This window comes from Corythoichthys intestinalis, unplaced genomic scaffold (genome assembly GCF_030265065.1).
Source record: "Corythoichthys intestinalis isolate RoL2023-P3 unplaced genomic scaffold, ASM3026506v1 HiC_scaffold_23, whole genome shotgun sequence".
NCBI lineage: Eukaryota > Metazoa > Chordata > Actinopteri > Syngnathiformes > Syngnathidae > Corythoichthys > Corythoichthys intestinalis.
In genome coordinates, this window is record NW_026651592.1 from 4270871 (window position 1) to 4297029 (window position 26159).

At 38.5% G+C, this 26159-nt stretch overlaps 1 protein-coding gene across 4 annotated transcripts in view; it reads left to right on the plus strand.

Moving 5' to 3' along the window:
* Window positions 1–26159, plus strand: part of LOC130911225 (amyloid beta precursor like protein 2-like) — a 189358-nt gene that overhangs the window by 132382 nt on the left and 30817 nt on the right. For all 4 annotated transcript variants that reach the window (XM_057829052.1, XM_057829054.1, XM_057829055.1 and 1 more), the window contains exons 6-12: window positions 1998–2200; window positions 3430–3597; window positions 9441–9574; window positions 14231–14305; window positions 15504–15662; window positions 15744–15872; window positions 25467–25566. In XM_057829052.1, the coding sequence (XP_057685035.1) occupies window positions 1998–2200; window positions 3430–3597; window positions 9441–9574; window positions 14231–14305; window positions 15504–15662; window positions 15744–15872; window positions 25467–25566 (968 nt within the window). The remainder of the gene's footprint in view (window positions 1–1997; window positions 2201–3429; window positions 3598–9440; window positions 9575–14230; window positions 14306–15503; window positions 15663–15743; window positions 15873–25466; window positions 25567–26159) is intronic.

Genomic DNA, 26159 nt, shown 5'->3' on the forward strand with positions numbered 1-26159 from the left:
CACACCCACACACACCTACACACCTCCGTACACAATTTAGCCACTTAGCTTAGCCTACTTTGCCTACTTCTACACCACTTTTGAAACAGGTCTCAAATTACTGCGGCATTTCTTTTTCAGAAAAAGACAAGAAAAGTAAAGTACCTTTGACCAGTTGAGCAGCACATTCTCTATTGCTCCTGCAGTAGCTTGGTCGGTGTGTGTGATCCCTTTAATTCATTCGTATGAAGTGCTACGCTTTCCAGTGGGCTGTCAGGCGAAGCAGGGAAAGTTGGGAGACTTCGGTTGAAAAGCGTCTTCAAATGTTTTATCAGGTTCGAGGTAATGAAACTGGCTGATTTAACTCCACATCTCCAAACTTTCAGGCCGCTAATCTTGCATGGAGCCATTGTACTTGACGGAGTTTCTCGCTGAAATATTTGCAGACCGCCACCATTTACTTCTCCTATACCCCTTTCCCACTGAAACTAGTGGGTCAACGCGCGTTTTTCCAAGCCAATGCATCCCACTAGCAATTGGCATTTGGCACCTTTCCCATTGACGAAAAAAGCCGTGTCTTTTTTTTTTTCACCCATCTAACCCCCATCCCTCCTCAGCCGTGCGTAAGGTGCGTGACGTCCCCACGCTAAGATGCGCTTCGACAAGTGCGACCGAATTCATTCAGTTCAAGGAAGTTAACAGTGCAAAGCAACATGGAAGCCTCCTTTCCGTTTGTGTTCTCTGTTTTCATGCGGTTCACTGCCCGAAAAATGGTCGAAATGCAGCAAAGGATCAACACTGTGCTTGTGCTGAGGCAACGTAGGCGACGTAAATTTTGGTTTGAAATTGAAAGGAGTCGTGTACGTCACAGGTGGAGGAGAAGAGCCTTTGTTTCGTCTGTTATGGCTATTGCTAACGCTGCTACACCGACTGTTCGCCGTATGTGGATCAGGGCTAGAGCACATGGTTTTTGTTTTTTGTTGTGACGCATCACGTACTAGCCTACATCACCACGTAGATTAGGGTGTTGACTGTTGACCCGGGGTTTTGCTTTCACACTGCATGGCGATCAGAGCCGAGGTGATTTTAACGCGGGTCGCTTGGCAGGTTGATTGACACGGGTCGAGGCGGGTCGCTGCACCTTTCCCACTGCCACCAAAAGCCGATTTTTAGCGGGTTGACACGGGTTTTTTGGCCAGTGGGAAAGGGGTACTAGTTTGTTTTTTCCTCCATATGAAGAAGCTGCCTCGGCGTTAGTTAAGAGCAGCTATTGGCCCACTCTCATTGGTCTACAGCAGGTCAATATCTGCTTGGTATGCAAAGTGGTCACATGTGATCACACACATGAGGAGAAAGAAGGCTGCGGTCAAGTGTTATAATACTGGACCAGTGAATGGTATCGGCGCCCTATTTGTTGGTACTCGCCGATACCGATACCACAATTTTTGTGCCGGATCGCACAATGTAATTAGACACACTCAGGTAGAGAGATTTTCGGTGCTAGGATTAGCGATCACATAGCATAGAATAGGATATCAATATATCCACACTTAACAGGTGATTTACATAACATTGGGTTATCTCAAATTCCTGAATTGTGTACGGTCCACCCCGCCGAATCACGTCTCCTTTTGATTCACCTTCCCTCCTCTTTCTCCTCGGTTATCAGGTCCCACATGTTGTCCACGGTTAAATATAATTAGCTAACAATAGCACCACTATGTTCATAGGTAGCATAGGCGTGTAATAATGTATTTCTTGTTGTTTGTTTTTCTCCTCTTCTGTCCGATTTCTTCTTTTCTGTCCTCCCATAACCTTTCCTGTTCACTGCTTTCTCCTAATGAATAAAACATCATGAACAACCACAATGGGAGTATATCAAACTCCCATGTGATACATTAAAACTGTTCCGACAATAAGGACACTCAGATTCCTATTCTCCGTGTCAAAGCAGCTGAACAGGACAGGTAAAAAAAAAAAAAAAATCATAATTATATTTTTTACTGGTTTTATCGTAGTGACACTGCAGCTGAAGAGAAACCCACGCAGAAGGAGGAGCCGCATGATGAGGAGGGCGAGGTCGAAGAGGACGAGGATGATGACGATTACGATCACTATGTCTACGAGGACGAGGAGATAGATGAAGAGGAAGACAAGAGAGACAGTAGCAGGATGTCAGACAGCCGGGAAGACCAGGACAAAAGTCTGCAAGAAGTCAAAGGTTTTTTGTTTTAATTTCCGTCCAATTAGAATTATTCATTTCTGGGCTTGTCGCTTATTACCGGGCAGAATTCCAAGGGTTGTTGGCATTTTTTTTGCTATTGTTGCATCTAATTGTTCATATTGTTTTCATTTATGCACACGGTTTATGTAATGTGTAGTACTTAATGTTTTATTTTATGGCTAAAATTAGACACGTTTTTGTCTCAAATTAATAATTCGTGCACATGGTATGACTTATGCGGAAACAAATTTTTGTTTAATAAGAAGAAGAAGAATACATTTTATTTCAAAGCAAATTTTCAAAACACTCAGGAACTGTACAAGAGATAGTCCTCTTGTTCACTTGTTTTTTGTTTTTTTTTAATGTCATGCCCGTTTTGATGGTATATACTTATGAGCACATAAAATATTAATTTTGTGGACACACTTTAGTATTTTGTAGTCATAAATAAGCATTTCTATGTCCACAGAATTGCTATTTGAGCACAGTATACCAATTTTTGACCACAAGTAAATATTTTTGTGGTCACATTTGAGTTTTTTTGTAGTCATGAATTTTCATTTTGTGATCTGAATGAAACAAACAAATTAGCATTTCATGTTACATCTATTTTGTGGCCACAAATTAAATATGTTGTTGCCTTAAATTTGAATTTTTTTTGATCACATAATAACAATTTGGTTGCTAATTTGTGTCCTGTATCAACAATTTAGTTATTTTTTTTTTCAATCACAAATTGATGAGAATTTTGGTCCCTAAATTCGTATTTTGTCGTAACAAATGAGCATTTTAATATCCACAATCTTGCATTTTTTTTAGCACATTATAGCTATTTTCAACCACAAATAAGTATTTTGTGCTCCCGCTCAATTTTTTGTTATTGTCACAAATTAGCATCTTGGATGCAAATTAGTATTTCACATTAGGCATATTTTCTAGGCACAAATTACTATTTCGTGGCCTCGAATTAGATTTTTTGTGATCACAAAATAACATCTCGTTTGCTAACTAGTATACTGTATCCACAATTTAGCATTTTTCAGTCACAAATTTGTATTTTGTAACTAAAAACGAGAAAGTCATTGCCAGCAAAGTAGTATTTTCTACTCAATTATTGGCTTTTAGTACACATATAGCAGCATTTTACCATTATTTTTAGCCCATAAAATAGGGACAAATTTCCAAATACTCCACGAATAACTACTCTTTATCGGCACCCCCTGCAGCTGTGTGCACTCTGGAGGCTGAAGCAGGTCCCTGCAGGGCCTCCATGCCCCGCTGGCACTTTGACATGAGCCAGAGGAAGTGTGTGCTCTTCATCTACGGAGGCTGCGCCGGAAATCGCAACAACTTTGACTCGGAGGAGTACTGCATGGCCGTGTGCAAGCGACTGGGTAAGTGGAAGAAAGCTTGTCATCTCCGCTTGGATTCAACACCAGAGGCGATTGCTCTAGACTGCAAGGGAAGCTCAGCTTCCCCCAAAATGTCAACGTGTTTTATGTATGTATGTTATGTACATGTCATTGACAAAATTGGGGATGCAGTTATCAATTATTATGTAATCGATTTATCTATCAATTAGTTCGAATAATCGGGTCATCGAATTACAAACATTTAAAGTAACGCTTGGTAACTTTTCAGTTTTGGTTGATTTTAGCGACGCCGGTGGACAAAAAAGGTAGTGTTTTGCCAAAGGAAAATATCGTTTCCCATGAGGAGCAGTGCACAACCGCAGTCATAAAAATAATTAATCAAAAATCATTCTTCAGCACTGTTGTCACAGATTACTTGAAAAAGTAATTTAATTACTGATTACTCCTCAAAAAAGTAATCTAGTTACTTTACTGATTACTTTGTTATCAAAGTAACTAATTTACGTTAAAAGTAATTTGTCAGTTACTTTCCCAATTTTTCTCCCTATGCTGCATCAACAGAAAAATGTCATCGCATGTAATTGAATTTTTCAGATAAGGCTTTATCTTCGAGTTAGCAGGAGTTTAGTTAGTCGATGGAGTTGATTTCAACCACCATTGACTTGCGCTAGCTCAGCCACTCTGGAGCCCTGAAACGAACAAATAACTGACAAACTGCACGGAACTTGTTCAAAACAACTCCAACGACTAATTAAACCCCCGCTAACTGGAAGATTAAGCCTAATGTCAAAAATTCTGAACTCCCCCTGTAAAATAAAGACCTAGCCATTAAAATGCTGTCTATAAAAGTTGTAAAGCAATAAAACAAACAACAAAAACAAATGAAATGAACAAGAAGCCTACAAAGTATTTCGTAATGCATGCAGTATAGGCCAAAAGTTTGGAGACACCTCAAGGGTGGATACTTTGAAGAATGTAGAATATAAAAACTAAAGTTGCACCGATACCGATACCAGTATCGGCAGGGGGCGCCGATCCGGCCCGAATTGGTGGTATCGGTATCGACGAGTACCAACATTTAGGGCGCCGATACCATCTACTGGCATCATTTGAACGCAAATGCACTGTCCTCCCTACGTGAGCTAACTTCCCAAATCCCGATGCATGACATCTGTATGTCATTGTCTCGAAAGTACCAAACGAAATGAACTCCTTCGTCTTCAATTTTAAGGATGTAAAGTACAACGCATATCCGCGATGTTACGCTGCTCATCTAACATGGCATTCACAAACGATTAGCATGCGTAAGCTAACACCTGCTATTATAACGCCGATGGGATCAGAAAGGTTAAAACCGTGGGAGCAAACTCATGTTTTCATGATGAACAATGAGTGGCAAATTAAGAGCACCGTACTTCAAAATCGTCCTGTTTATGAAAGTCGATTGTCATATGTGTTGTGCAGCAATGAGCAGAAGTGACTTTTGTGGCCAGAAAACACTCAAGCGGCGCAGCGCGCACACTAGATATAATCAAATAGCAACCTAGATGTCCTATGTTAGATCCCATGCTAACTCTCGCGCGCACACACTAGATATCATCAAATAGCAACCTAGATGTGCTACATTAGATCCCATGCCATTAGCTGCGTGAGCCCAGAGCGACGCGTAGTCCATATAATATACTACATTGATGAATTAGAAACCGCCATGACTGAATGGAAGTTAAGCAGGCCAAATCAATCCATACCAGTGACTATAGATAATGCTGCAAATACTATTAATTCAGTTCATGTTACAGATGGACTCGGACCACAAATAGGATGTTTTGCTTATATGGTAAATATAGCTGCTAAGAGAGCTGCAGCAATCAACAGTGTGCCCCACTTTACAAACAGTAAAGATTGTTCTCAGCACTTATATACAAAATTTCTTCAGATCAGTAAGAAGTAAGCACATAAATATTATGCACTAAAATGCTTTTTTATATGATGTTATTTTTGCTTGTTAGCAAATAAAAAAATAATAATAATAACAGTTGTATTTTCTGTTTCAGAGCATTAGATGTATTGAATTGTATCGAAAATCGTACCAAACCATGACTTAACTGTATCGTTGCATCCCTTATACGTACACACACACACATATATATGTACAGTTACACTTACAAAAGGAAAACCCATTGGCAGTGTATCAAATACTTGTTCTCCCCTCTGTGTATATATATATATATATATATATATATATATATATATATGTGTGTGTGTATTTTTATTTTTTTGCTAACAGATTGGTATCGGAATGGTATCGGTATCGGCTGATACTAGGTATCATACCAGGCCGATGCCAGGTATCTGTATCGGGCCCAAAAAATGGTATCGGTGCAACACTAATAAAAACCTGTTTTCAAGTACATCATTCCTCATGTTCATTCATACTTTTGATATTTTCAGTGAGAATTTACAATAGTAGTGAAAATATATAAAAAGCACAAATGATGAGGCGTGTCCAAACTTTTGACTTTTGACTCGCCCTTACCCCCCCCACCCCCACACACACACAAACAAAGTCACACTCCGCCTATGGTTACAAACTATAACTATAAAATGTACGTAAAGGCTGGTTACAAACTGTAAAAGTGCTGGCTGTCTCGTTATCTGATGGCTTTGTTTCGATTTTTGTCACGTTGTGCTGTAATTACAAGTGGTACCTTGAATTAGATGTAGAGTTATTAGCGGTCAACTGCCCTTTTGAGCCAGCACACAGTTTACGACGCACGGAGATATTTTTGGTCATCTTTATTGGAGAGAAATGTGAAGTCATGGCTGTATGTCCAATAAGCAAATGCAGCCGTTTGTGCTTCTTCTCCTACGTCTTCCACTGTTAGCATCCTGAGAGGTAAGCCAGTTGTTTGTTGACCGCCAACAGCGCTCATAGCATGGTAATACACGTGACCCGTTTTTTTTCCCCCGATGAGAAAACGTGACATCCGATGTCACGGCCAAACTCAAGAGCAATATTTTCTATTCAGATTCTCTTGATACATGACTACAGTATTCTTTATTCTACACACATCATGAGGAAAAAAACAAAATAGTAACGCACAGACACTAAGGAAATAAACTTTAATCAGATTAATGGTTTTGAAAAATGAACGCGTTAGATTACTCGTTACTGAACGAAAGTAATCAGATTACAGTGACAACACTGATCAGGTCGCCTGCAGATGGATTAAACAACATTTCTGTTTCCAGCGGCTGTATGAAAGATGAATAGGAATAAAGTAATGAATCCAGTTGTGGATAAACAATAGCATATGACGGTTAGCAACCGTGTGCCTTAGTGTTGCTAACCACCCCACCCGAACTGGTCAGCGAATTTGGTTGAGGGGGCGGGGGCCAGCGAGTGAAAGCCGGACCAATGTTTATTCTGTATATCGTGGTAGCTTTCCTATTTTTCCTCCTCAGACTTTTTGCCACTTTTGTTGCTCTGCCATCTTTGCAGAATTTGCGCGAAATATTAAATACATTTTAAATGTATTTAATATTAAAGTTATAATGAATGAAGGAAGGGGGAAGTGACGTATGCTGTAAAGCAGTCAGCACAGTCGTAGCTTTTTTTGTGTGACAGGGTTCCTGCCACCCTCCTCAAAGTTAATTAGTGCGGGCGATACAGACCCCCTCAAGATATAAAAGTGTCATTCAACTAGTTGACATTCGACATCTCACAAATGTTATGAAAATACAGTGCCCTCCATAATTATTGGCACCCCTGAAAAAGATGTGTTTTTTAGCTTCTAATAATTTTTTTTAATTCAAATAATATGGGACCTTAATGGAAAAAAAGAGAAAAATCCAACCTTCAATACAAGTGCATTCATTCAGTGGGGAAAAAATCCCACATAAAGAAAAAAATTATTTGACATCAAATAATGTGTGTCACAATTATTAGCACCCCTGGTGTTAATACTCTGTATGACCCCCTTTTGCCAACAAAACAGCACCTAATCTTCTCCTATAATGTTTCACAAGCTTGAGTTTGTGTCTGGTGAACCATTTCTGTGTAGATTTGGCCATATGTTTAGGGTCATTGTCTTGCTGAAAGACCCAGTGACGACCCATCTTCAGCTTTTGGGCAGAGGGCAACAAATTTTGATTTAAAATGTCCTGGTATTTCAAAGCATTCATGATGCCATGCACCCTAACGAGGTTCCCAGGGCCTTTGGAAGTGAAACAGCCCCACAGCATCATTGACCCACCCTCATACTTCACAGTGGGTATGAGGTGCTTTTCAGCATGCGCATCTTTCGTGGCATGCCTCAATCTTGCTCAAAGCTCAATCTTGGTCTCACACAAAAATACACACGGACCCAGGCTTCAACTGGGACCGTGTGTTTTGGTCAAATGGTTCACCAAACACAAAATCAAGCTCCTCCCATGGCCATCTCAGTCCCCAGACCTTGTTTTTTTGGCAAAAGGGGGTTGTACAAAGTATTAACACCAGGGGTGCTAATAATTGTGACACACATTTTTTGATGTCAAATCATTTTTTCTTTATGTGGGATTTTTTCCCCACTGAATGAAGGCACTGGATTTTTCTCTTTTTTCCATTAAGGTCCCATATTATTTGAATTTAAAAAAATACATTAGAAGCTAAAAAACACATCTTTTTCAGGGATGCCAATAATTATGGAGGGCACTGTATTAGCGCAAACAAAAACATACTTTCTGTTGGTCTTAACAGGGAGCCACTAGATTCAGCCATGTTAGACGAGTTATGGCATATTTACTATCGCCACTAGAGGGCAGTGTATCCCACCAAACCAATAAAACTAAATGCAGCACTTTTAAAACAAACCATTACAATGTCACTCGAATTAAACACATTCTCAAAGTAGCAAAATTTGATTCGAAGCTTTTTCCTTATGGAATTCCTCAAGATAATCGATTAATTGTTGCAGCACTAGTTTAAATATACGCTATAACGCGCTCAACTTTTGTTCAGAATTAGCTTCTTGTTCACAGGTTACGATGCGGCTTGGTTTTCATTCATTTGCACAACTACACAGTCCTTTAAACAGTGTGGACACTGTGCTTCTCAAGAGTTTGCGCCGGAGGCATGAAACTGACACTATCAATTCACAATGAGACAAAAAAAAAAAAAAAAAAAAAGAACGTATAATGCAGATGACAACTTGGAAAGTAGTGGAGTAAAAAGTACAGATGCGTGCTGTAAAATGAAGTGAAGTAAAAGTGAAAAGTACCACTTCATATTTGTACTCACGTAAAGTACGGTACTTAAATGTGCTTTAGTACAGTATCGAAACACTTTTACTTTGTTACATTCACTGAACGCTGGGTTTATCAAGCCAATCGGACGCGGCATGTCTTTGGGGGCCTGTGGGCAGTGGACGGGGCTCGGCTGGTCCAAACGCTCTGGTTCTCTGCATGATGATTGGATGATTTGTCTGACCCCGAATCCCTTTTTTATTTACAGCGAAATGAAAAAAATCAGTAATCTTGTCGTATTAACATCCGCAGGAGGCATTTTTCAATTTTCATTCCGTTGTTCTGAGTTGAACTAGAGACTTTCAGAAACATCCTAGCGACACGTTTGTTGTTGTAAACAACTAGTGAAAAATCAAACCTATTTCTGGTGTTTGTTTTTTTTAACATTATTACTGTAGCTGCTTGACCTCTAGCACTCTAGTTTCTTTCCCCACCCAGCAGCAGGTGCCGCTGTGCCCCACCGTCACAAAGCACTCACAGGCGGACACACTTTGAGCTTCACCTCATTGAAAGACCAGCATCCGCCACTGGTCAACACGCCTGGTTTGTCGGGACTGACGATCATTTTGTTTTGGCAGCTACGCCCCCGACGCCTCAGCCCGCCGACGATGTGGACATCTACTTTGAGACCCCGGCGGACGACAAGGAGCACAGCCGCTTTCAGAAGGCCAAGGAGCAGCTGGAAATTAGGCACCGTAACCGCATGGAGAGGGTAAATACTTGGATTTTGTGTCGACTTTTTGAAGGCTAAATGCTAATATTAGCATCATAAAAAATACTGTATACACATGAAATGTAAGCATGGTAGAGGGTGAAAAAATACCAACAAGACAAATGCATTAGAAACAATAATATTGATTAAAAAAATATTAGAAAATAGTAATAGGAGAAATATATTTGAGAATCATTTAAGATCTAAGTGATAGAGAATGATTGTAAATGAAACAAAAAGTAACACAAAAGTATTGGGGAAAAATATTATTAAACCAAAATTAGAGAAGAATAGTGGGATCGCGAAGTAAGATTAGAAATTTTCAGCAAATATAAGAAATTAAATGGAAAATATCAAGGAAAAATTGTGAAATCTTAACATACTGAAAGACAAAAAATGAGACAAATGACAAAAAGTAATGTTTCAAAATGCATATGCAAAAATTGTAAAACAAATTATGAAACTTTTGTCATGCAAAGAAAAGGGAGTACAGTGATTACTCGTTTTTCGCGGGTAATGGGACTGCGAAAATTGAAAATCCGCCAAATAGAGGCGGAGCTTATTTACATTTTTTTTTGTGTGTTCAATGTATTTATTGAGATTTAACAGGATTGAAAGAGATACATATAAGACATGTTTTCCTCCCCCCACCCAGTATAATTTAAAAACAAAACAAAAACAAACAAACAAAACCTTATATGGATGTGTATATTTTTATAAAGTGGATTTAAGCACTGCAGATTACGGTTGTCCCGATCCGATATTTGGATCGGATCAACCGCCAATATGCGCAAAAAAATGCGCATCGGTATCAGATTGGCCGACACGGAAAAATTCCGATCCAGACTCCCGATCCAGTTTTTTTGGGGTTTTTTTTGTTGTTGTTTTTTTTGGAAGATCCGGTCCGGGTTGTCCAGCGCACTCATATACATAATCCATTCCAGTTTTTGCTTTGGTTTCCATAAAATCCGGTCTGCATTTTACATTTTACAGCACACCTTCAGCACACTAGCATTACCGTCTCCCAATTCACCTCCGTGGCATCTTCTACATTATGACTGCAATGTAAATTTAAAGTTTATCGGTAAAAATGTCAGCTGTCAACTGAGCATTTTGAAATACTTTGTCAAAAAAAAAAAAATCTCCCTATCATGCTGGGAGTCAAAAAAAAAAAATCTCACTATCATGCTGGGACTGAATCCAGTGCAAACAGCTGAAGGGAGTGTGTAGAATAGTTTTAGATGGAGCAACAAATTGTGGAGAAGATTTGGGAGTAGAAGCCATTTTTGGTTTAAATAGTATTATTTGCACTGATTTTTTTAAAGCCTTGGTACAGTTGTTCAAAAGAAGACAAAAGATGCTGAGTTAATAGTTTATTTTCCACTGAGGTTGTTTGTGTGTTTTGCTTTTTTAAGACAGTTTACAACAGGGCTCCCCTAACCTTTTCCTGTGAGGGCAACATTACTTTTCCCTTCTCTGATGAGGGGCCGGGGTCAGTTTGCAACAGAAAAGGTGTGACGATTGCAGGAGTGCCTAAATGTAAAAATGTATTGTTTTTCAGAAAGCCACAATCAAATAACCCTTTCTGGATTCTTCACGGAACAAAAGTAAATAAAATAAAAAATAATAGTAATAACAATATAATACAATATAATATAATATATAGGCCTGTCAAAATTATCGCGTTAACGGCCGGTAATTAATTTTTTAAAATTAACCATATTAAAATATTTTACGCATTTAACGCACATGCCCCGCTCAAACAGATTAAAATGACAGCACAGTGTCATGTGCACTTGTTACTTTTGGTTTTGGGTGTTTTGTCGCCCTCTGCTGGCGCTTGGGTGCGACTGATTTTATCGGTTTCAGCACCATTGTGTAATTATTGACATCAACAATGGCGAGCTACAAGTTTATTTTTTGATTGAAAGTTTTACAAATTTATGTAAAATGAAAACATTAAGCGGGGTTTTAATATACAATTTCTATAACTTGTACTAACATTTATCTTTTAAGAACTACAAGTCTTTCTATCCATGGATTGCTTTAACAGTTAATAATGTTATTGCTATCTTGTTGATTTATTGTTATAATAAACGAATACAGTACTTATGTACACTATTTTGAATATATATATCCGTCTTCTGTCTTATCTTTCCATTCCAACAATATTTTACAGAAAAATATGGCATATTTTATAGATGGTTTGAATTGCGATTAATTACGATTAATTCATTTTTAAGCTGTGATTAACGCGATTAAATTTTTTATTCGTTTGACAGCCCTAATAATATAATATAATATAATATAATATAATATAATATAATATAATATAATATAATATAATATAATAAATAATAATAACACTATTAATTAAATGGATAGTAACCACATAACCCTCTCTGGGTTCTTCACAGAAAAAAAGCCAGGAAATAAATAACCCTATTGGGGGGGGGGGGGGGGGGGTTGTGTTTTTTTTTTGTTTTTGTTTTTTTTTTGTTCAAGAGGCCAGACCAAATGTGGAGGCGGGTATGACGGTGTATGCCGTAGTTTGGGGACCCCTGGTTTACAATATTATTTGCACGTTTTACTGACTGAATATACCATTTCTTTTTGTTGTTCATGTTTTGTGTTTATCACTGAATAAACAGGTCAGTTTTTTGTTACCAACCATTGTGTGTTATTCAAACTCACCTAATTCAGCTGGCTAGTAGTTATCAAGAGTACTAAAACTCTTTTCAACATGAGTCCGACAAGTAAGGAGGCTAAATAACTTTAAACTTTAATACATGCTCACATATCGGTATCGGGCCAGTATCAGTATCGGATCGAAGTGCAAAAACCTGGATCGGGACATCCCTACTGCAGATGTAATAATCATTACATCAATAAGATATTTATCAATGAAAACAATGATTCGTACATGTATACATGCATATACAGTATCATAACATTTTTCAATAAAACATTAAACTCCAGCGCCTCCCTTCCTTGACTGAAAACGATGATGATAATGATCAGAAGTGGGTAGAGTAGCCAAAAATTGTACTCAAGTAAGAGTAGTGTTACTTCAAAATAATGTTACAGAAGTAAAAGTGAAAGTAGTCATCCAAAAAATGTACTCGAAAACAAGTAAAAAAGTATTTGGTGAAAAAAATACTCAAATAATGTGTTAGGTTTTGTGTTGGTTTTCTCCTAGTGTGACTTGACTCTGTGATTGCCCATTGATTTCACCTGATGTGCCTTCTCCAAGTGTATCCTCCTGTGCTCACCTGTTCCCTCTTTGTCTCGTTACCCCTTGTCTGCGTGTGTGTATATGAGCTCCCATTTTCTTTTCACTCCTTGTTGCGTCATTGTCAAAGTCTGTCTACGTCCATGTCCATGTCCATGCTCTGGTCAACATTCTTGCGTCTCTCCAAGCCCTTGTGTTCCCCTCAGTAAGTTTTGATACCCAGCCTTTTGTTAGTAACCTGAGTTTTGTTTCCCGCTGTGTTTTTTGGAATCTCGTCATTATTTGTTGGTACTTTGTTTTTCGCTTGCCATAATTAAATCATTTTGCACCGTCAATCTGCCTCGTCTCCCTTCCCTGCATTTGGGTCCACACACAACCTGCCTGCCCGCGTTCCTGACATAATGAGCATTATTGTGAGTAACTGCTTACAAATTTGTTTGAATTTTTTTTTTAAACAACGGGGTTTTTTTTTTCTCAGTGTAGTTACCTACAGTGCCCTCCATAATGATTGGCACCCCTGAAAAAGATGTGTTTTTTAGCTTCTAATAATTTTTTTTTAATTCAAATAATATTGGACCTTATTGGAAAAAGAGAAAAATCCAACCTTCAATACAAGTGCATTCATTCAGTATGGAAAAAATCCCACATAAAGAAAAAATAGTTTGACATCAAATAATGTGTGTCACAATTATTAGCACCCCTGGTGTTAATACTTTGTACAACCCCCTTTTGCCAACAAAACAAGATCTGGGAACTGAGATGGCCATGGGAGGAGCTTGATTTTGTGTCTGGTGAACCATTTCTGTGTAGATTTGGCCATATGTTTAGGGGCATACACCCTAACAAGGTTCCCTGGGCCTTTGGAAGCGAAACAGCCCCACAGTATCACTGGCCCACCCCCACAGTGGGTATGAGGTGCTTTTCAGCATGCGCATCTTTCGTGGCACGCCAGACCCACTTAGAGTGTTTGTTGCCAAAAAGCTCAATCTTGGTCTCATCTGACCAAAGCCCACTGTCCCACTTGAAGCCTGGGACCGCGTGTATTTTTGTGTGAGTCCTTTTTTAAGCAGTGTATGACATGGAAAAGACAAAAGTGTTATGTGAAAGAAATTTGAGATGATATTGTTTTAAAAAACATGGAATGTTATAGTATAAGCATGCTATAACATGCAAATAATAACTGTCTTATGTGAAAGAAATTTGAGAGGATGATATTTTGAAAAACATGCAATGTTATAGTATAAGCATGCTATAACATGCAAATAATTGTCTTATGTGAAAGAAATTTGAGAGGATGATATTTTGAAAAACATGCAATGTTATAGTATAAGCATGCTATAACATGCAAATAATAAGAACTGTAAGAGTGCCTTGCCATACATGATTTAACACTAACTCATCTATTGGTGGATTTTCTGCCACAGGTAAGGAAGGAGTGGGAAGAGGCTGACAGCCAGGCCAAGAACTTGCCCAAGGCTGAGAGGCAAACCCTGGTGCAGGTCAGTCAGCGTCTCCCTGTGTTCGGGTCAGAAATGACATCTTACAACAGCTCTTTATTTGGTCATTTATATTTTTAAATTAGGGCTGCAACTAATAATTGTTTAATCAGATACATGTCATTTTTTACAGTTACCTTCACAATTTAACTCGAAGTTGTTTTAGGCACGTTGTAAGTAACAAGACAAAATGGATGACCATTTTATTAAACATTTTTTATAACAGCTACCTGACTTAACTGTTGTCTACAACTGTACTGTTTAAAGTACATGAAGCTTGTTGAATTTTTTTTTTTTTTTTTTTTTTAAAGGTTGTGAGCATCAGAGAAAAAACAATTTCTCAATACACGAATCAGGCATAAGTCCTGTTCGTTCAAATTTTAAAAAGTGCTGCTGATTTACTTTTTTTTTTCTTGTGGGCATATTGTGTCAATGACTCATTAATTTTCTTTAAACAAACTAAACAAAATAATTCAAATAAAGAGGAGGCAGACTGGAATGAATCTGTTTTATTTATTTAACAGTTGTTCATAAATACAATCCAAATCCAGTTTCAAAGCACCCTTTCTTGTATGACAATTTACAGTTTGAAGGGAAGTTTGTGTTGAAAGCTGTTACAGGTATAAGTTTATGTATGTGGTTTCTTTATAAAAAGAAATGAGACAACTTTACTATGTAACAATAACTCAAGTGCTAATATGCTTCTCCAAAACTCAAACGGACACTTAAGACACTGATTAGCATAATCGCTAACTAGGTTAGCGCTCCGTGCTAAGTAGTAATTTCACATTAACAAAAAATACAAACAATATAATTTGCTTCATTTACTCACCTCTGATAGAGGCACACTGGAGTTAACAACACAAAAGACAATCTAACTCTCGACACTTCTTCAAATAGGCAGTCCCCGAGTTACGAAAAGTTCCGATCCTGTGCTGGCAACGTAACCCGAATTTCCACGTAAATCGGAATTACCACTTTAAACATCCATGTACCCGTTTATAATGCGCACCCATGATTTTACAAGTTGATTTTGGGGGGAAAAAAGTGCTCGTTATATTTGGGAAATTACGGTAGTTGTTGTTGCAGCCTTATCTTAAATATAACTATTTTTTGTATTGAATTTAATAATTGTCTGATTTATTACAGTGAAATGAATTATAAATGAAAATTGATGATAATGTTGCCCAATCTGTTGCAGCACTTCCAGGCCATGGTGGAGTCCCTGGAGGAGGAAGCTGCTAGCGAGAAGCAGCAACTAGTGGAGACCCACTTGGCTCGGGTGGAGGCCATGCTAAACGACCGGCGTCGCCTGGCCCTGGAGAACTACCTGGCGGCCCTGCAGGCGGATCCCCCTAGGGTGACCGCCTCTTTCTTAATGCTACACGGTCTAAGAAACACTGGCTATCATTGCTAGCTAATATGTGTTTGTGAATTGCAGCCTCACCGCATCCTGCAAGCACTGCGCCGCTACGTGCGCGCCGAGAACAAGGACCGTCAGCACACTATCCGACACTACCAGCACGTTTTGGCTGTGGACCCCGAGAAGGCAGCGCAGATGAAGTCACAGGTGGGTTTTGGCACCCTCTTCTGGTGTTTTAGGGCATTACAGGAACTACGTGGAGAACAGCAAATTGGTCAGTTTTTCAGTAAATAGTGTAAGTGGTTGCTCAAAAATTCCACGATTTGAGTGATTGAGTTTTATACCCTGGATTAAGGTTTTCAAGTTGAGTTATAAATCATGTGTGGGATTTCAGACCTGAATTTGAATTTTAAACGACGTTAAAGTGTTGCATTACACAATAGTACCTGCTACGTTACGTTGCGTTGCGTTATGATGCGTTACATTGCATTGCGTTACGTTATGTGATATGTAGAGTTATTTATAATGACTTTTTAAAAGATATCCGGATATTGTCCAACTCAAAAAATGCAAAACGGATATCAGACCAATACCGATATCTGCGTTCATGCACTTAACCCTTTAGTGCTAATTGTATTGTGATGCTCGGGTCAAATAGTCTGCTCACATAACAGATCCCAAGCATCTTAGTTTGGAGACATTTAATGGTTAGGAAACATAACTTCTGTGCTAACCTGTGACCAGCATTTGTTATTACGTTACATTATGTGGTATGTTGTTATGTTATGCTAATGTATGCTACGCTACTCTATTCTAAGTTACGTTGCATTACGTTAATTTACATTACTTTAAGCTACGCTATGCTACGTTACGTTATGTTATGTGACATTTTGTTATGCTATGCTATGTTCCATTAGGTTAACGTTATATGATATGTTATGTTATCCTACACAATGTGCATGTTATGATACGTTATATTACGCTACGCTTTGCTGTTATGATAGATGTTAAGTTTACAAACCAGGTTAAAGTGTCAAAAAGGGTTGTGTTTCAGGATTTGTGTTTCAAAGTCAGATTGGAGTCGTGGTCAGAGTTTCAAGATTAGGTTTTCAGTCAGCTTGAGAACGATAGACCGATACGACCGGCAATATTTTATATTATTTAGTCCATATTTTGACCGTTAGTTGGCGCCATGGTTTGCGGGCTCGCAGTGATGACGTAACTGGTATCTTTCCAAATGTGTAGCTTGTTCAACAATTGCTTATTGCTGCCTAAACTCGAGAAGTAAAATGCCACGATGCGCTGCTTTTGGATGCAATTTCCAGTCAAATGCAAACAAGGGGACTGAAGTGAGTGGTCAAGGTGGAATTATTATTTTTTGTGAATAAATGTGCATAAATGGAAGCTTCTCCCCCTTTTTGGTCCCTATATGCAGTATAATACCCACCACGCGTTACAACTGGCGTCCGAACATTTTTCCTAGATCCTCAGTCAAGTGAGGGATCCGTCTATTTTCTGGATCCGACGGCCCCACCGCGTCTGCAATATTGGTTTCGGATCTGTCCATTTTTTTGATTCGTCGGTCCCACAGCGGCTTTTCGGATCAGTCTATTTTGTGGAATCGTCGGCCTGATCGCAGCTACGACATTGCCATGGGATCAGTCTAATTCCTGGATCTTCGAGTGAGTAAAAAACGCGGATTTGGACTACTATTGCTATCTTTTTTGTTGACTATTCTTCGTGGGAGTTTTCCCCAAATCATACTAAATAATTAAAGCACTATGGCACGCTGCAGTGATGACAGTGACTCTGACGTGGACAATGTTGGAGTTCATCAGGGAACGCGTGCTTGCGTACTGCTGAGCTCCCGAGTGAAGAGTGGTCAAGGTGGAAATATTATTTTTTGTGAATAAATGTGCATAAGTGGAAGCTTCTCCCCTTTTTGGTACTTTTATACACGTATCCTAGCTACCACGCGTTACAATGTACAAGATATGGATTACACAAGGTGTGCTCTTTGGCCTGTACTGTATGTAAAGCACACGACAGCTCTGGATGCTAACAAGCTACATAATTATATTGGGATAAGTTTGAAAACGCAATATGCTTACCTTGAATATCTGCTAATAAAACCGTACAGCATACACTCTCGCTCCCAACCGGAGTTCCCAACAGGACTCTCTCGCATCACCAGTTTTGCCCCACTTTTGTCTTATCAACTTATTTGCTGCACGCATTTTTCCCTGAAGCTCGTCTTGTGAATGACCGACAGTGCTGTCCTGCGCTTCACTTTTCAGATCTGGTTCAAATAGGAAGGGTAGAACTAACAACATGTTGGGAAAGCTAACGAATGACACGCTGGAATTTTGTCAACGGGACCGGTGACGTCACGCAGTGCGACGTAACAAGAATGGCGACATATCACTTAAAATAATTTTACAAACTTTATTAAAACAAAAACATTAAGAGGGGTTTTAATATCAAATTATTATAACTCATACTAACTTTTATCTTTTAAGAATTACTTGTCTTAAAAATAGAGGATCCCTTTAAAGTACTGCATTTTATTGTTGTCTGTCACTGGAGTTTTATTCAATTATCAATCCCATCCAACAAAAAGACGCTCATATAGTAAGCCTTATTTTTTTTCTCATAAAAAAATAAAACATAACATTGGTATGAAATGTTGTTGTTTAATTTTGCTATTAAAAATGTGGTCTTTTTTATATTTTTAAAATACTGTACGAACACACACAACTAATGTTTACTATCGTATCGTTTTCACTCTGTATCGAACCGTACCGTTCTTAAATTGTATCGAATCCTATCGAATCGTAACCTGTGTATCTAGATACATATCGAATCGGCTTCATGCCAGAGATTTGCAACCCTAGTTTTCAGACAGTTTAAAGCACAGGTGTCAAACTCCGAGGGGCCAAATCCAGTCCCCGCACATCATTTTGTGTGGCCCGTGAAAGTCATGCTTCAACTTAATGTTTTTTGCTGAAATACAATTTGCTCAAAATAGTTTTTTTTTTTCTTCAAAAGGTAATTATTGTATATATTGTTTAAATGTTACAAACAAAAATTAGGTCTTTTAATTAAAAATTCAAAGATAAAAGATTTATTAAAAACAGATTATTTTGTTGTGAATTCAAATTAGTTCATCACTACTGTCAATAGTATTCAATGAGTTAAAAAATATAAATTAGAATATTTACAGTTTTTCCTGCTTTTTTAAAAACCCTTGTGTAAAGCCTTTAAAATAGACATTGAACTAGGGTTGGTTTGGAGTCATTTTAAGCCTTTTTAGGGTTTAACACAACGGTTAAGGCTCCACTTTGGTCCCTATTTTTGAAATAAAACAATATAGACATTGCAAATGTAGTAAAAACTTTTTTAGTCCAATGAAAAGCATAGTTTATTACGACACTTGGATCAATAAAGGTTGGGAAAGACTGAATTACAAGACAACTGTACTCTTGATAATATGTGGGAGTCAAGTTGAAACACGCAGACTGAAGTGTCTCAAAAACAAGCAGTACCTTGTAACATCTGACTCACGCTTGACTTACCAAGTCATTGTGAAACTTCAGCACCAACAATATTGCTACCACTCTCATTTTTATGGAGGACCAGACATGATTTCTTTTATGAGCACAGTTCAACTACGGTCTTTTTCAGACTATAAAACGCTCTAGAGTTTAAGCAGCACAAGCTAAAAAAAATGCATAAGGCAATATGTTGTCTTGCTGCTTTGTGTACCATACATAGACCACATGACCCAAGAGGAGTTTATTACCCAGAACACACAGAACATTACAATGGCAACCATCACTGCCGGTCATGGTTGCCACTACTACCCATCGACCATTGTGGGTGGAAGAGTCTCTGCAGTATTCATACCGTATTTCGAATTCTACATTAATTGGGAACGGAAGCTAAGTAATGCTAATAATGTTAGCAACCGACCTGTGTGTAAAGCCTCACTCTTTTAATATCAAGCACCATGCATCTAATCAAATGTCAAACAAATAATGCGTCTTAGTATGAAAAAGTTTCAAAACCACCGACAGAATGTATACACCATGACATGCAATCACACGTATTAGCTAAAATGATAAAACAAAAAATGTTACTTTGGATGAGTTATCATTATTCTATTATTCGACTATTCTATAATTATTTTGAAATAATAATACAACAAAAACAAGACTGTGATAAACAAAGGCAGAAAACATCACTAGCATTGGTTATAGTAAGTAAGGCTGCAACAACTAATCAATTAAAATCAATTTATAAATTAGTTGCCAACTAATTGGATAATCGATTTTTGCCAGAAGCTATGAGCCATCCCGTTTGGGTCCTTGTGTGAGTAATGTGATTACAGCAAGAGAGAGGGGAGAGTTCACTACGACACTTAGGTTGGGTTGCTGAATAAATAATATTGTGAAGTGTGGAGAGTTAAATTGTCTTTTGTGTTGTTGGATCCAGTGTGCCTCCATCAAAGGTTAATAAATTAAGATAATTGTATTGTTTGTATTCTTTGTTGATGAGACTTTACTACTTAGCACGGAGCGCTAAGCTAGTTAGCGATTATGCTAATCAGTGTCTTAGGTGTCCGTTGGTATTGTGTTTTGGAGAAGCATACAGTGTGGCAAATAAGTATTTAGTCAACCACCAATTATGCAAGTTCTCCTGCTTGAAAAGATAAGAGAGGCCTGAAATTGTCAACATGGGTAAAACTCAACCATGAGAGACAATGTGGGGGGAAAAACAGAAAATCCCATTGTTTGATTTTTAAAAAATTTATTTCCAAATTACAGTGGAAAATAAGTATTTGGTCACCGACAAACAAGCAAGATTTCTGGCTGTGAAAGAGGTCTAACTTCTAACGAGGTCTAACGAGGCTCCACTCGTTACTTGTATTAATGGCACCTGTTTTAACTCATTATCGGTAGAAAAGACACCTGTCCATAACTTCAGTCAGTCACACTCCAAACTCCACTATGGCCAAGACCAAAGAGCTGTCGAAGGACACCAGAGACAAAATTGTAGATCTGCACCAGGCTGGGAAGACTGAATCTGCAATAGGTAAAATGCTTGGTGTAAAGAAATCAACTGTGGGAGCAATTAGAAAATGGAAGACTTACAAGACCACTGATAATCTCCCTCGATCTGGGGCTCCATGCAAGATCTCACCCCGTGGCGTCAAAATGATAACGGTGAGCAAAAATCCCAGAACCACACGGGGGGCCTAGTGAATGACCTACAGAGAGCTGGTATCACAGTAACAAAGGCTACTATCAGTAACACAATGCGCTGCCAGGGACTCAAATCCTGCACTGCCAGACGTGTCCCCCTGCTGAAGCCAGTACACGTCCAGGCCCATCTGTGGTTTGCTAGAGAGCATTTGGAGGATCCAGAAGAAGACTGGGAGAATTTGTTATGGTCAGATGAAACCAAAATAGGACCTTTTGGTAGAAACACAGGTTCTCGTGTTTGGAGGAGAAAGAATAAGGAAAGAATGAATGGGGCCATGTATCGAGAGATTTTGAGTGAAAATCTTCCATCAGCAAGGGCATTGAAGATGAGACGTGGCTGGGTCTTTCAGCATGACAATGATTCCAAACACACAGCCAGGGCAACAAAGGAGTGGCTTCGTAAGAAGCATTTCAAGGTCCTGGAGTGGCCTAGCCAGTCTCCAGATCTCAACCCCATAGAAAATCTGTGGAGGGAGTCCGTGTTGCCCAACGACAGCCCCAAAACATCACTGCTCTAGAGGAGATCTGCATGGAGGAATGGGCCGAAATACCAGCATCATTGTGTGAAAAGCTTGTGAAGAGTTACAGAAAACGTTTGGCCTCCGTTATTGCCAACAAAGGGTACTTAACAAAGTATTGAGATGAACTTTTGGTATTGACCAAATACTTATTTTCCACCATGATTTGCAAATAAATTCTTTAAAAATCAAACAATGTGATTTTCTGGGGGGGTTTCCACATTCCGTCTCTCATGGTTAAGGTTCACCCATGTTGACAATTACAGGCCTCTGTAATATTTTCAAGTGGGAGAATTTGCACAATTAGTGGTTGACTAAATACTTATTTGCTCCACTTGAGTTATTGTCAGACAGTAAAGTTGTCTTATTTCTTTTAATAGAGAAAGCACACATATACCCATTCATATAACAGTCTCCTTTTAACACAAAACTCCCATTCAAACTGTAAATTGTCATACAAGAGAGTGTGCTTTGAAATTGGTTTTGGATTGTATTCATGAACAACTATTTGACAAAGAAAACTGACTCATTCCAGTCTTCTTCTTATTCGATTTTGTTGATTAGTTTGGTTAAAGAAAATAAATGAGTCATTGACACAATTTATATCAGCGCTTTGCCCACAAGAAAAAAAAATGTCTATCAGCAGCACATTTCTTTATTTGAACGAACAGGACTTTTGTCTGTTTTGTGTATTTGGCCCACCTGACAGTAAGCCGCCACCCGCCAAATTTGACACGAAAACGGCATTTGTTCATAGATAAGCCACACTGGACTATACGCCACAGCTGTCCTCTCTGTGTTATGGGACATTTACACCAAAATATATTAACGGTAACACTTTATTTGGCAGCATCATCATCACACTGTATACACCAAAAAGGATCCACCATGAAGCTTTAAACATATAACCTGGTGCAGTCAAAGAACAATATCTTCAGCTACATAATGATTACTAAAATTTAAGTGACTTATGTTATAATTGTATGTAGCACTTTTGGCAAATCCTATCATGTCTTTTGATGGCTGCACTGCAGCTCGCAATTCAGTTGGACTTGAAGGTAGTTCGTTAGTGTGTCCAATTATACATTAAAAAGGTCAATTGATAAAATTAACTTACCGATGCAATCTTTGAGTCAGGGAACATTACTTTTGCTAATTCTGAGAGGTGATCAGCAATAGTTACGGGAAAATTGTGTTTGGCAACAAATTGGCAGAATAAAATCTCCGCTTTCATCACTTTTCATTCTGCAGACTTCATCTTTTTGACCAGTGTTGTTAATCTTATGTTTAAAAAGTAATTAATGACAGTTACAAATTACTTCTCCCCTTAAGTTATTGAGTCAGTAATTCAGTTACCTGAATGTAAGAGTAATTAGTTAGTTGGTAAAGTAACTGGTGTTACCTTTCATGTTTTTTCTTCACCCCCCCCCCCCCAAAAAAAATCAACAACAACATAAATATATACATATATAACATAGTAACCTTTGCTATGTTTGTCATTTAATGTTGTGAATCAACTGTTAAAGTTGTTAAAATTGCTCCCGTTTTTGCATTAGTTCCCTTCTGTCTACTTTCAACATGTGAACGTTTTAAAACTGTTTCATCATTTAAAGATAGATTCAAGTCCTGGATTTTGCCGATTTAGGAGTATTTTAGATAAAAATTTACTTAGGTTAGCTCAGAAGGTTCACTACAACAGACCCTTTCTGAGAAGTCAAATGCTTTAAAATGGCGGCTGTTTACTAGCGCCGCCGAGTCTGTCATTTCGCATGTGGTTCTATATGCATGTGATATCTAGTCGTATATTGTAGGCTGTCGGCTACAGTCAGGAAATATTGGAGCCGCCTAGCATTTTGTTTGCTACAGCGTCACAACAAACACTCTTCTCTCTCCGTGCCTCTGACTTTTCTCGCGTCATTCAAACAACGTAACGCATAGTAACGAACATTGTCTCGTTGCCGAAACGGTGACAAAATCCGAATGGAGAAAAAAAAGTAATGCACAAAAAACGTACAGTTTTTGAACGTACGGCATACACATTTAAAAATCAGTGCTCACTTGTGCAAATTACACCGAGACCGTACAACTTGACAGGTATGCAATTGGCAGCAAAGCTTCATTGTTTCAAGAAGCTTCATTTGGCCATCACTGCTCCGTTTTGGGAGACTGTCAACCTCAGCTGCCACCTGCTCTCAACTCGGGATGTAAATAATGTTCATGTTCTCTGCTAATTATTTCTTCAGTTACTGTTCCAGTTGTTTCATTACTTGCTAGTTAAGCTATTTAGTTTGTTGTTATCGGATGTTTTCAGTTTCGTTATGACACAGTGACTGTGCATGACATTTGAGTAAATAGTCAGTCACTATTTGTTACTGTTTGTTGGAGTGAGTGTAAACCTGTTCTTCTCCTTATACTATTAAAGTGCAAATTTACCCTTACTGCCTCAAGAGTGCCACGAGATAGGACTAAGGGTGCACGATATCCATTTTTAGAAACCGATACCGATATCGATAACCGATAATAAATATATATTTTTTTTAAATGAACACCTGGAGGTTTAAAAAATAAACAAATAAAAAAATAGTGGTGGATTCAACATAGATTTGCCTTTGATCTCATCAGATTTTTCATAATGACATGAACAAAACAGTGCGTTTCACTTCTGCACTGCCCGACTGCCAGCTAAGAATGAATGCACTTCCATAAACCACAAGGCTTGGTCTTTTCTTGCTTTTATGGGAAGACACTCGTCTTAATATTGTGAAAGTACAACAGAAAAATAAACATTTTTGATACTCAATATCCAACAAACTGCACAATCCACTTATATACACAACTATTATATGTATAGCATAGCACACTAGCTTGAGCTACTAAAGCATTGGCTGGCTTCCATAACACAACTTATGAAGTTCTGTACATATGACCCTTCACCACAAAAGTAAACATATTTTGCACATCCATATGAAATGGTAAACATAAAATACTTACATATATTTCCGAGGCGGAAACGTAACAGAAAGCATTCACGACTGTCAATGCTACCGCTAGACACCGCAATGTGTAAGTGATTGAACCAAACTACTGTAACAAAAAATAGGTGCATTGAATTATTCTGACCAGCAGGTGGCAGCAATGCCCCGCAAATGGTCAACTGATTTCCCATACTATTGTGTAAACTGCAAAGCCAGAACAGTACATATTATCGGTCCTATTATAAATGTTATTTAATTTATCGAGATGACGTCATAATTCCTATTATCAGACCGATAATTATCGGACCAATAATTATCGCGCACCAGTATCTAGAACAGTGACAAAACTTTGCATACTGGCAAACACGAGTAGAAACAAACGCACACATCCCAATCCACCGACATCGTGCCAAAATTAATATTAATAGGCCCGATAATATATATTGTTATTGGATTTATTGGGATGACGTCATAATTCCTAATATCAGACCGATAATGATAATTATCGTGCACCTCTAGATAGGACCCAACATGTTATTATAGCCAGGTCATCTCTTTAATGTTTTCACATCAAGTCACCATGGAATATAAGGCCAATCTAAGAAAAAACTGCAAATTATTGTATGAAAAATACTGTACCTCAAAATGATTGTTTCTGAACAAACTACTAAATGAAAAATCTAAAGTCAGAATTCGGGTTTTAAAGTATGACTTCATACAAGGATTAAAGTTGCACCTGGTTTTCAAAACAGGATCAGGCTAGGGTTAGGGTTTGAAGACAGGGTTAGGCTTTCAAAACACTGGAAACAGATGTCTCTCTACTGCAGTTGTCCAATACTGCAGCACTCAGGCTTGAGTAGAATAGTCGCTTCACTATTGCCATCTGCTGGTCATGCTGTCCTAAACTTGTGATGCTGATTAAAGCTGACAGGTTTAGGATGTTGTGAAGTGATTCAGAAGTGGCGTTAATTTGCATGTTAGACTCACTGTCACAATATGTGCATGTCTCATATTAGACTTCCTGTCGTTTTTCTTACTTGTCAGGTGATGACCCACCTACGTGTGATTGAGGAGAGGATGAACCAAAGTTTGTCTCTGCTTTACAAGGTTCCTTATGTGGCTGAGGAGATCCAGGATGAAATTGGTGAGTGTGAACGACCGAGATGTCATACTTTATCATCAGTGTTGTCAGTAACGTGTTAGTTAGTAACACGTTACTGTAATTTGATTACTTTTTTCAGTAACGAGTTATCTAACGCGTTCATTTTTCTACACCAGTAATCTGATTTCTGATCTTTGCGTTATTTTTTCATTGCCTCATAATGTATGTAGAATGAAGAATATTGTAGTCCTGTACGAAGAGCATTTTGAATAGAAAATGCTAAAATAAAAGGTTCCCGGTACGTGTTTCCATGACAACCTCTTAGCTATTTCCTGTTTTGGTCTCGCGTCACGTGTTGTGGGACTGAGGCGGGTGGACATTCGCGCCGAGTATTGACACGTTGCGAGGGAATGTTGATCTGTGGATATCCAGGAATGGAGGTGAGTATTTTTCCTTCATTCTGGAGGGTATCAGCAAAAGGTTGGACCCCCTACATGCGCGGCCGCTTCGTAGCTTTGCCGTAGCAACGACGGGCAGTCATCGCTCCAAGTTGGCAAGGTTTGTTTAAATCATATGCGTGTTGCACATTCATGCCGTGAGGTGATGTGTTTGTTTAGCATCTGTGGGATGTGTTG